At 37.3% G+C, this 13,319-nt stretch overlaps 1 protein-coding gene across 1 annotated transcript in view; it reads right to left on the bottom strand.

Annotated features, from left to right (window-relative positions):
* LOC309813177 (uncharacterized protein) overlaps positions 1-13,319 on the bottom strand; it is a gene marked incomplete at its 3' end in the record, with an annotated part of 262,936 nt that overhangs the window by 154,578 nt on the left and 95,039 nt on the right. The window contains 1 exon segment of the mRNA XM_082637755.1: positions 8,030-8,293. Within this exon segment, the coding sequence (XP_082493881.1) occupies positions 8,030-8,293 (264 nt within the window).

The raw sequence follows: 13,319 nt of genomic DNA, 5'->3' as shown, positions 1-13,319 counted from the left end.
TTACAAACGACATATCCAACAAAGGATATGTATCCAGAATGTATAAAGAACTGTCAAAACTCAACAGTAAAAAACAAACAAACAAAAGTTAAAAACCCAATTTAAAATTGGGCAAAAGACTTGAACAGATCCTTCACCAAAGAGTATATATGGATGTCACATAAGTGCATATAAAGATATTCAATGGCATTAGTCATTAAAGAAATATAAATTGAAATCACAATTTTGGATTTAATTTGAATACATAGAATGACATTTAAAAAAACTGACAACACTAAGTGCTGATGAGGTTGCAGAGCAACTGAAATGCAAAGTTGTTCCTGCCACTCTGTAAAATAGTTAGGCAGCTTCTTTTTTTTTTTTTTTTTTTTTTTTTTTTGCGGTACGCGGGCCTCTCACTGTTGTGGCCTCTCCCGTTGTGGAGCACAGGCTCCAGACACGCAGGCCCAACGGCCATGACTCACGGGCCCAGCCGCTCCGCGGCATGTGGGATCTTCCCGGACCGGGGCACGAACCCGTGTCCCCTGCATCGGCAGGCGGACTCTCAACCACTGCGCCACCAGGGAAGCTCTAGGCAGCTTCTTATAGCATTAATTATACATATGCCATACAACCCAGCAATTTTACTTTGAAGTATATGTTCTAGAGAACATATAAATACTATGCTCACGCAATCACTTGCATATGAATATTTATAGCAACTTTATCCATAATCGTCAAAAACAGAAACAATCCATATGTCCTTTAATGAGTGAACAGATAAATAAGCTATGGTACTTCCATGTAATGGAATATTATTCAGCCACAAGGAGGAATGAACTGTTGGTACATACAACAACTCAGCTGAATCTCAAAGGCATTATGTTAACTAAAAGAAGGCAGTGTCAACAAAAGACTACATACTGTATGACAACAAGAAAAAAACAAAAAATCTCTTTTTTTTTTTTCCATAATGAGGGAAAGAGATCACTGGGTATCAGGGTTTAGGGCTGTCGGCTGGGAGTGAGTAGGGATGTGCCTACAACACACAGATCACACAAAGGAGGTTGTCTGGGTAATGGAATGGTTCTTTACCCTGATTGCGGTGGTGGTACATACATCTATGTATGTGCTAAATTACACAGAACTGAACACCCTAAGAAAGTTAATTTCACTGTATGTTAGTTTAAAAAATGAAATAAACTGTTTGCTTGACTTATTTTCACAGAAAGGAGCTGTAAGCCCAGATAGCACTCAGATCCATCTCCATTTATTCATTCAGCAAATATTCACTGAGAACCTACGGTGTGTCAAAAGTTTTTGTAAGCCCTGGGTATGTATGAATAGACTTCTTTTAGAATTTATTAACATTTTGGTTGATTTTGAGTGGGACAACTTTTTTTTAAGTCAGTTAGGTTTGGGTGGTCTATTTTTGTACTGAAAATCTCACATAATATTCATTGGTTGCAACATATGTGGCACATAATGCAATAAGCTATAGTGACTCTTTAGAAGCATTGATGAGAAAGCTCTAGTGAAAAGGAGACCATTGCCTCGTCCACTATCTATACTTCCAAAGAACTATACTTCCAAAGATGGATGAGTGACCTAGAGGCAAAGAAACACGGCTAGTGTAGAGCGCCCACACAGGATCACAGCCTGAAGCAGGAGATCATCAGATACCAGAGTTGAAGTATGTTATTTTAAAGGTCCTTTGAATTGGACTTCCTGGATACATGGTACTAGTCTTACAGGAGTCCCAGAGAGCATATACTTGACCCCTATTATCACTGACCCATATGCAAACAATAAAACTTGGTCCCAATTTTTGAAAATAATGTTAGATAAGAAATGAGTGCTGGAATTGTCTTGTGCTTTCTCAAAGTAGGTGCTTTTCTACAATTGGGTGGCTCAGCCTTTCCAGGTCACAGAGCCTTATTTCTGCATCCTTATTTTGTCCTCGAGCCAAAACCTACAGCAACTATGAAAACAATCCCCATGCGTTTGCCAAAATCCAGTGGTTCCTTACAGTTCTTCAAATATACTTTGTACCATTCTGACCTCTTAATTTTTCTCATGTCTTTTCTTTTACCTCAAAGAAATACGAAGTTAACACATATTTCCCCAGATCATACCAATATAAGATTTAAATGGGGTTGTATTAAAAAGAAGTTAGGGCAAATTTCAACTGCCCTCAAAAGCTTACCCATTTGTTTCCAGATGCCTATGAGCTCACCTGAGCTCATGATCTCCTCACCTATCTTATCCCACAGTGGCCTCTGTAACACCTTGAATTACAGAACTGTAGTGTATAGAACACAGTACATGTACACAGTATGCCTCATTTTCTCATGGGATAGTATGTACCATAATATATATATATACTTCCAAATATATATACTTCTGGTTCTTGCAGAATTTCAGTGAAAAAGTTCTTTTAGCAGGTTTGCAAGTGTTTCCATGCAGTTCCCCTCTCCCTGGGAATCCCACCCTGAGATGACTGAGATGGGGAAAAAATCTGATCGACAGAGAGCATACATTTCCCACCATTGCTCCTCTCCCCTAACAACAAAATCTTCCTTATTCAGCCAATTGCATCTGCTTCACTTCTCCAAGTGTGAAGTCTCCCAGAAGACCTGCTGATCCTGCAGGTAAAAAGAGTGCTGGCAGGCTCTCCCACCATCTAGTCAACCTGGATACACATACATTATCTTAGTGGTGGAGTAGGCCTGTGCTCCCGTGAGCCCCTGGAGGTTGAGGATTGCATGTTATTTTGGTTTACAATTGCACAGCATTTAGCAGCGTGTTTTGCTGATGGTGGTTACACAATAAAACTCTCCTGAATTGAATTCTGCATCACAAAACACATATAGACCTTGCCAGAGACCATTGTTCACGCAATGTAGGCACATACAAAACAAAATTGTCAAGCAGAACAAATATTTCCCTCATTTGCCCCCTAAAAACTAAAATAGCCTAAAAGATAGTGAAAACCCCAAATTTATATCATGGGTCTTTTTTTTCCGGCCTTCCATTTTTCATAAATAATATTTTCTGGCCTCAGGCATTCACCTGTTTGCAACCATGGGATTAAAACATCAACCATGGGATTAAATTCAGAATCATCTTAATGTGTGTGTGCATGCGCATGCACACATGTGCTGGTAAGTGAACATTAAAGTCACTTTGTCATGATTTGGGGACTCTAGTGGATTCAGCAGGTTACATATGGAGCCTATCAATGTGGGACAGCTTGTGGATACCATAAATATATTTTTCAGATAGAAACTTTGCAGCCGTGAACACACCACGTGCTCACCCCTTCCCTAAGGTTCACTCCTTTATTTGTAAATAGCCAGAAAGCCATCAAGCCAGAGTTTAATAAACTTTTAATTTGAAATGAATTACCACATGTTGTGTTTGTTTATCCATTATTAAATCTCTGAGCAGCATATCAGTGGCAGAAACAGCATACTGTATCACAGTGCTGATATATTAGAAAACAAACCCATGGGGGATATTAACTGCTAATACTATGTCTAGGAAGCCTCCAAGAAAAATAAATAAATATATGCAATGTAGCAGAGACAGGCATTCGAAGAGATTTTTATGTTTTTTTTTTTTTTCTTTTTTTTTTTTTTTTTTTGGGGGGGGGTATGCGGGCCTCTCACTGTTGTGGCCTCTCCCGTTGCGGAGCACAGGCTCCGGATGCGCAGGCCCAGCGGCCATGGCTCACGGGCCCAGCCGCTCCGCGGCATATGGGATCCTCCCAGACCGGGGCACGAACCCGTATCCCCTGCATCGGCAGGCGGACTCTCAACCACTGCGCCACCAGGGAGGCCCCTATGTTTTTTTTTAAAATTAATCTATTCAGAGCAAGGGCAAAAGTTCCCTGTGTAGTCTTTGAAATGTGAGGCTCATATTGGTCTCTGAGCTCAGAGCACAGCAATGATAATCAGCCTTTTCCAAAGCATTTTCCTAAAGCATAAAAGATTCTTCCTCTCATGGTATACAGCATTCCCATATTGAATGTGTCACTATTCATATTTCTTGGAGTATCACCTGTCCTCCTTTTAAGGGAACTGGGGGCAGACTTTTTGCCAAGTTCAGAGCACAGGGCAGTAGATGTGGAAAATATAGCCACAGTACCCTGAGGAAATACTAGAAAGCAAAAATGATCTAGTGAAAAATGGTCTAAGAGAAATTGCTCCTAATCTTCTGCTCAGGAACCTAAAACTAGGTTAAAATGTCAGTATCACTGAAATATTATTACTGTTAAACCAGAACCTGCTTTCTCGAAAGTTAAAAATTCTAAAATAAGATTTTTAGCTTCATATTTAATCCTAAAACATTAGGGGGAAGGAAGGAAGGAAGGAAAGAAAGAAACCCACATTACATATGCACTTTTTTTAGTTTCCCAAATAGTGGCTTTAGAGTTGACTGGATATTTGAACTTGATATTCAAACAAAAAACTAACTGCAATTTTCTATCTTTTGTATAGTCATTTCTTTTATATGTCTTGATTTATTAATTCTATCTCAGGAAGGTGATCATCAACCACCAGAAAAGATCTGGACTTTTTCTTCTCCATCTCAGATTCCCAGGTTACACAGATTATGTGCTATTGTTAAATGAATTTATTTTCATAGAATGAGGGCATCCCAAGCCCTCCTGTTGGAAGGCCTGACGAATCTGATTTGATGTAGACAAGAGGTGGGTAAAAGTCTTTCTTTTGCAGACAGGACTGAGTAAGACTTAATCACAATATCCACGAATGTCCTCGACAGAGCAGCCCTACGAAGCATTTTGGAATGAGGCTAAATCTGCCCTTCCCTTCTCTGTTTCCTTCTCTGCCCTTTTATGGCACTCTCTACTCTTTCTTAGATTGCCAGTGCCTTAGACACCACCCCCCCTCCATCTTCCCCATATCCACATTGAGCATATTGACAAGAGCATACCCCTTGTTAGCCACCTGGGATATGTGCATTTAAAATAAAAAAACCAAAGCCTTAAACCTATTAAAACCCAACACTATCTTCAAGAAACAATATTTTAAGTTCAAAAATAAATGATCAGATTGTAGAATCTAGTGGTGAATATAAGGGTGCTCAATATGCAATTTTTTCAACTTTTCTCTATGTTTAAAATGTGAATAATAAAATGCTTGGTAGAAATAATCAATGACACAGGAAATGAAGTATTCAGGAAAGTGAGGGATTGATAGAAAAGGTTTTCTAGGAAAAAGTTAAAGGCTACCTTCCTTGCATAATTTTCCGTCTTACATTCTTTCACACCCACTCTGGGGGTTGAATCAGAGCAACCTCCAGTCTCCTCCTTAAAGCTCAGGGTTATTAGCCTGAGTTCTACCCCTAGTAACACATGAGGTCATGGCTGAGGCACACACCCTGGCTCTGCCAGCCCCTCTGACTGTGGCAGTTTCCTTCCTCCCACAGACACTGGAGGGATATGATCAGGGCTTTACTTGTTTCCTCTAATCTCTAAGTCTGCATTGCAAAACCACTTTTCTGTTCCAATATCTACTTTATCTTTCTTTTCTCTTCCCAACCTCAAGTTATTCTTCTCCTAACTCCAAAAGGACTACTCAAAATTAACTTGTTCAGCAATGTTTGCATTTGAGAAAACTCACATCAGAAAAATCCACATATTTCACAATTTCACAAGGAGGAAAATAGGGTTTCAAGACAAAAATTTGTCATTTTCATCCTTGTGAAAGAGAAGCATCTACATGCGTACTTATTCTGCCTTACAATCAAAAAATCATACATCTTGAATAACAGTACTATTCTCATTAGTAGGATTCACTACCCCTCCCCAACTCCTTATGAAATATACACAGGAAGAAAACTTCTGTTATTGTCTATCAAATAAGAAAGCTAGTGTACAATTACATTCATTTGTAATGGATAAAAGCCAAAGGGCTCTACAGATAAATCATAATATTACTTTTTTCATAAAGTTCTTTTTTTAAACAAGGAGCCAGAAAAAACAGGAGAAAAAAATGGGCAATGAGTTCAAATCAAGTAGATTTTAGTGAAATCAAGTTATTCTATTGTTGTTCATCAGATAATCTCTTTTCTTGATCTTGTAACTTTTATTATTTATTTATTTATTTATTTGCGGTACGCAGGCCTCTCACTGTTGTGGCCTCTCCCGTTGCGGAGCACAGGCTCCAGACGCGCAGGCTCAGCGGTCATGGCTCACGGGCCTAGCCGTTCCAAGGCATGTGGGATCTTCCTGGACCGGGGCACGAACCCACGTCCCCTGCATCGGCAGGCGGACTCTCAACCACTGCGCCACCAGGGAAGCCTGACCTTGTGACTTTTAAACATGACTTCTTGATTTTATCTCAAATATAAAATATATATCTCTTTATTATAGATATCTGTACTACCTAAATTATCTTTTATGAATCAAAGTACTGATTTTCCATGTCATAATTTATAGAACACTAAACATTAGGTAACAATGAAAAATTTAGTGAAAAATTATTAATGCCTTTTACATTACATAATAAATACCAAATTTTATTTTCTTTAATGGCTATATTTTCATTTTCATTTCATTTTGATCTCTTTGTACAGTATTCAAGTCACCAATTTGTTAAATACTTTGTTGAGTGTTTTCTACAGTTTTCTTCAAAATTTGGGTGATTTTTCAATAACTCCTTTGGATTCATTTATGATGGTCTTCCCTTTCAAACTTATATCAATTTTCTAATCTTTAGAAGTTTTTAAAAATTTCTGATCCTGGGGTCCACCTCAAAACAATTTAATCAAAATATCTGGGAACAGGACTCAAGCTATAGTATTTTTAAAGCTTCCCACATGATTCTAACATACAGCCAGATTTATTTTAGGATGCCACTATTTCCAGAATGAATAGAAAGACACATTCATCTAAGAGTGGTTTTCTTAATAGCGTACTTAGACTGTGACAAGAAGATATTTCAGCAAAACATTATAACTGAATTAGCTAAAAGGGAAAAAATGTCAGTTAATGAAACTTAAAATAAATAGAAAATGTGAAGACCATCCCATAAGAAGGATATATAGCTGCTAATTTTTTGGGTCAAAACTACATGTGTTTCCTGAAAATGTCCATATTTAGTGGTTCCTTCAGTTAGGTAGGTAGGTAGATAGACAGACTGAAAAAAAAATCAAACATACAGGTAAGGAAGAAAATAAATCATAGCATTTTATGATACAAGCACCCCAGAAAAATAACATAACCAGGTAGAACAAATTTGGACATATAAGACAAAAATAATTTGACTAAAAGTGTTTTGGAATGCTTTATATTTCATGTATGCTGTCATTTTCTTTTTTGGATCCTCCAAGGTGGTGGCCTAAAATGAATATACACAACAGCATTTCTGCTAAAAGACTTGGCTAGAAAATAGAATGCCAAACCTATGCCAATAAATAGTGTGTGACCAAGTGGTTTTTGTTTTTGTTGTTTTAATTTTTGATGTAAACTAGGCAGCTTACATTGAAGCCATGTGTATGGCAAAGAGAGCTTTCTGATGGCCCCTTTCATCCTGTGGAAATGTGGGTCATTGGGTATCTGTTGTTGGTCTCATCAAATAAATGTCAAGCATCCAGAAGACAGAGACCACATCTATCTCTTCATATCCCTGGAACAAGCAATGCTCAACACACAACAGAAGCTCAATAAGAACTTTCGATAAAGAAATATATCCCCTGTCCCATGTTGGTGAGACCAGTCTGCTCCAGCAGCAACAGACTGTAAACTGAGAAATCAGGGGACTTGGATGGCTGTTCGGACTTATTTATAACATAGACATTTGGATTAAATTATCCTTAAGATTTCTACCTCTAGAATTTTACCCCTTGTTTGTAGACATAAATTTAATCTGCATTATGAGAAATCAGCATTAAGATGTAATTACTTTTATAGGTTTATGATACTGGAATTTTCAATAGCATGAAAGGAAGCTAAAGGCTAGAAAGAAGCAGCTTTGGAAAATTTTTTAATTCTTTTTCCCATTCACAAAAGCACATTGCAAACCTGAAAGTAGAGATTGCACAGCCAGTGGTCCAGGTCCAAGCAAATCAGATCTTCAACTTTCCTGAAGTTGTTGAGTTTCCGGTCATAATGTCCTTGGAGAAGTGGACACTTGAATTTTCCCTCCACTACATCCAAATTGCTATCATACAAAGGGAATGTTGTCCAGTCCACAACTTGGTGGAGACAAGCATATTTCCCACGAAGGAGAATAAGTTCAAACAAGAAACCTGCACCAGGTTTCACATCCTTCTTAGACGGAAGTACCTAAGACAGACATTAGCACAGGGGAAGATCAGGATGCTTGTATTTAGAAACACATCACAGTCAGTGATGCCCACAGATAATTTAGAGTTTAAGAGTTGGTTTGTACTTTTACTGTTTGCTCTTAAAAACTCACCATTGGGTGCACTCACATAAATAAATGTTCCAGCCCAAGGTAATTGAGCAAACATACCACCATGAAAATATGATCCCAAAAAACAAGACACATTTGACCCTGCCAGTTCAAGATTCTGCCCTTTACGAGCTTTAGGACTCAAACTTGTAATATGTTAACTAAAGTGGTATACTGTATTGTTGCTTGAGCTGGTACCTCTTTGTATAACTATTTCTATCTTTTGTCTTATTGCTTTACTTGCCTGTCATTCATCTTTGTATTATTCAGGTAACAAGCACAAGTGCTTTGAACAGAAGAAATGCTTTTCTTTAAAAAAAAAATGGTTGAACAAATTATCACACTCCAGAGAAACTAATCCTGGGCATAATGATAGTCTGAATTAACTATTACAAGGTCTACCTCTTCAAAGAAATATAGTTTCTTTGCATATAGAAATATAGAAATATAGAAGAAATATAGAAATATAGTAAATATAGTCCCATTTAATTTTGTGACTACTCTGTATATTTCAGTTGACACTATAATGCACATCACTGTATAAGCAATTTGTCAGTGCTAAGTAAATAGTGTTAGGCATGAAGATAGATAGAATGATCAGATTGACCAAGCCATTGTTCACATCCCCAGACTAGAGATGGAGGCTATTCTTCAGCCTTTAAAAAAATTTTTAGGAAAGTGCAAGACATGAATAATCTTTTTTTTTAAATAGAGTATAGCCTTGGTTCTTTTTCTTTAATTCTGTGTGAATAATTATAAATGGACAAAGATAGGGACTTGCCTAAGACTATTTTATAACGATACATTTAACCAAAAGTATGTAGGCATATTTTATATGATTTATATAAATATTCCAAGACTTAGTTTATGTTTAAAATGAAGCAGAAGCATCTGTTGAAAAATGCCATAACCCTGTGGCAGCTGCTATTCAACCATTAACAGGATCAGGTTTCATTTAAACCAGATTTACCATTTTCTACAACAGCCCATGGGAGAGCTAAAAACATTACTCACAAATTACAGACAAAAGAGATTCTTAATCAAGCCATACTTTTCATTTGGTTAGATGGCTGTGAGTAACCCTTGTGATAAGAGAATAAAAGCTAAATGAGGAGGCGGGGGAAAAATGGGGTCAGAAACCTGTTTCTGACCATCGTTTAAAAATAAAGCTGAGGGCTTCCCTGGTGGCGCAGTGGTTGAGAGTCCGCCTGCCCATGCAGGGGTTCGTGCCCCGGTCCAGGAAGACCCCACATGCCGAGGAGCGCCTGGGCCCGTGAGCCATGGCCGCTGAGCCTCCACGTCCGGAGCCTGCGCTCCACAATGGGAGAGGCCACAACAGTGAGAGGACTGACTGCATACCGCAAAAAAAAAAAAAAAAAAAGCTGAACTTCTGCTATTACAGTCATTTCATCAATTTTTATCTCTGCATGTAGAAGTGAAAACTAATGTACCTCTTAAACTAACCTGATCTTACTCAGTGATATGTTCAAAATATTAATAGATTATGTAAGAAGTTGACCAGTACTGACCCAATTCTATCATTAAGTTTCCTGTGGTCTTACAGTCATTTCATCAATTTTTATCTCTGCATTTAGAAGTGAAAAATAATGTCCCTCTTGTACTAACCTGACCTTACTCAGTGATATGTTCAAAATATTAATAGATTAAGTAAGAAGTTGACCAGTACTGACCCAATTCTATCATTAAGTTTCCTGTGGTCTTGGGCAAGTCACTTCTCTTTTTGTGTCTAAGTTTCCATGCATTCAAATTTCCTCATCCATAAAAAAAAGAATATAAACACCTTTCTCACAGAGTTGATGCAATTATCAATTTGGATAACAAATATTAAAATGTTCATAAAAATGTAAAATGCACATAAATATTATTATTATTATTAATCTTATGACTTTATCCCAACTATTTCTATGACTTAGATTATAGTTTATTTTAATAAAGAAGAAAAGAACATTTTAAGGTTGAAGATCATCTGTAAATATGTAAAACACTAGTATCATTTTGTGCATGAGAAACAGTTCAAGGCTACCAAACATAACCCAGTAACACCAGGCAGCACTGTGTCACCTGTAACAATGTAAATTAGAAGCCAGTCTTTAGGCACAAAAGGATCTTCACTTCAGCCTATTTCACAAGATAGAGGTGTCACATGCAATTACCCTGACAGCCCCCCCCCCAAAAAAATAAGTATTTGAACAAGACAAAACCTAGTCACTGATATTGACTGAAAAGCAGGGTAAGAGCCATATGTTATCAAACAGAGGAATTTATCTGACAACAGTTGTCTTATTTATTCTTTTAGTGCCTTTCCCTTGCTGTATGTTGTAGGAGAGATCTTTTGCCCTGTAATGTGTAGGTTGGGACTCATTTTTTTCCTCTCTGGCAAGAAAAGATCACTAAGCTTCATTGTACCTCTCAGAGGAAGATTTCTGCAAACCTGAGTATTTCCATAGCTGTCCTATGATGTGATGTTTCCATAGTTTTCTGTAGCTTTGTAATTGAATGCTATATAATAAAGGAAATTAATGGATCAGTCTCCTCCCAACTACCAATGCCATCTCATCATCAAAGTCCTGGTAACTGGAGGTCATAATTTCTTCGGAGTAGCTTTATTTTCTGAGCGCCATGAAGGACATTCTTTTTTGAAGGAAGAGGCAATAGAGAGCTGAATTTCATTGCATAACATAAGGGTGATGCGTTTGATCTTCCATATCAAAGAAGGTGCACGTGAAAGGAGAGTGGAGAACAAGCAGAAAAGAAACAAACAAGATTTTTGAAGGCTGAAGTCTGTACGGAGGATTGGAAGAGAAAGCAAAATTCCTTCCACTTGGACACCAAATACTTTTAAATTGAAGCAACCCAGAAAGGATTAAGGAAGTCTTACAAAATGATGAAAATGCGTATTGACGAAGTACTTTTCAATTGTCTGGATTTTCTGAAATATTTGGAAAGATTATTGTTTTCATACTCAGAAAAAAAGTTGACAAAGTAATTTCAAAAACAGAAGGCTTTCAAAGTTCTGCTTCTCCTTATGATGGAGATGGCCATAAATGACCATAATTCTTACTCTAACAAGGAAAAAGCTCCAGGTAAATTACAAAATTACGTATATTTTAAACACCTTGGGAAGCTGAGGACATGAAGCTTAGGGGAAACTAAATCTCAGAGAGCATAACCCCTTCATATATGAGTTAGGACTAGAGGTAGCTTTAATCTCAGGGAACGGGTGAAGGAGTAGCTCTGTCATTGGATGAGAGACTTTGTAGGTAAAAGGAGAAACCGGCTAAAATTTTAACAGTCTTGGACTAACGTGGAATGTCGAATACACATGAGCCCCAGACACAGAATGAGTCCTTACTATTTACAAATTCTCAATTTTAGGACTCTTATTCAGCAGCGTGTGAGCAATTGGGTTCAGGCTGAAAGTCAAAAAGAGACCTTCCATGGCACAGAAATCTCAAGGCAAGGCTAGGGAGCAGAGTGGTTATGTGGTGCTTGGATACCAAGCCCAGCTGGAAGGAGGGATCTTTCACACTTGAAAACTTTTAAAACCAGTGGTGAAGTAAAACTAATCAAAGCCACAACCTAACCGCAACTTAGCTTAACTCTGATCAGAAAGATCACTCTAGCTGCCTGAAAGAGGCTGCTTTTTTTGTGTGGGGTAAATATTTTCTACTTCAGTCTTTACAATTCATTTATACACAATATCTGGCATACAATACACAACTATGAGACATCCACAGAAGCAGGGAAATGTGATGCACAGATAAAAGAGAACAGTCAATGGAAACTGACCCACAGATGACTCAGATGTTAGACTTAACAAACCAATACTTTAAACAATCATTATAATTAGGATAAAGAAATAAGGAGAAAGATGGAAATAACCAGGAGAAGGAGGAAAATTTCAATAGTGAACTTTAAAAATGTTTAGGGTACTTGAAATGAAAAATTCATTGAATGGGCTTAACAGTAGAAATGGACACGGCAGAAAAAGGATAGATGACCTCTAGTAGAGGCCAGTAGGAAAGTCCCAACTGAAGCACAAAGGCAAAAAGAATGAAAAAAGGGGGGGGGAATCCCCCAACTGATCAGAGCATGTAAGATGTGTGGGACAGTAATAAACAATCTAAACACATGTAATAGGAGTCCTAAAAGGAAAAGAGAAAGACAATGGTGCAGAAAAACATGTGAAGAGATAATGGCTGAGAATTTTCCAGAACTGATGAAAGACATCAACCCATGAAACCAAGGAATTCAGAAAATCCCAAAAAGAAAAAGGAAAAAGAAAACCTGGGCATATCATAGTCAAACCAATAAAATCAAAGATAAAACCTTAAAAATAAAGGGCTACCTATGATATTTAACAGAAAAGTTCATTATTGAATGTCAAAGGGTCATACTTTCCTTATCATGAAATCCAGAATTAATATAAAAATATTATCTATCATATGGAAAATTCTATTTTCATTTTTTTTGCCTAGCATTTTTGCTCTGCACTCTGATCATAAAAAGTTACTTTTATCTCTGGAACGGAACAAAATGTTACCAGAAACTTTGGTTCAGCATAAGCTCTACTTTTTGCTCCTTGGTAGGCTGTTTCTTGCCTGACATCATATTGTCACTTTATATTTATCATAAAACTTATAATTCTTCAGCATTGCATTAAAGGCCCTAATGCTACCTCACTACAATCTAACTTTCTAGTTTTATTTTCTGTTAAACATATAGTTAAATACATGTTAAAATATGTAATACATAAACATGTAAATTAAATATGGTCAAATTTATTGACAATATATCTGTCTGTCTGTCTGTCTGTCTCTCTCTCTCTCACACACACACACACACACACACACACAGAGCCTACTATTTTCTCAT

The sequence above is a fragment of the Mesoplodon mirus genome (genome assembly GCF_964341445.2).
Source record: "Mesoplodon mirus genome assembly, chromosome: 12".
Taxonomy (NCBI): Eukaryota; Metazoa; Chordata; class Mammalia; order Artiodactyla; family Ziphiidae; genus Mesoplodon; species Mesoplodon mirus.
Note: the sequence above shows the minus strand (reverse complement) of the source record. Positions and strands in the feature narration are given on the sequence as shown.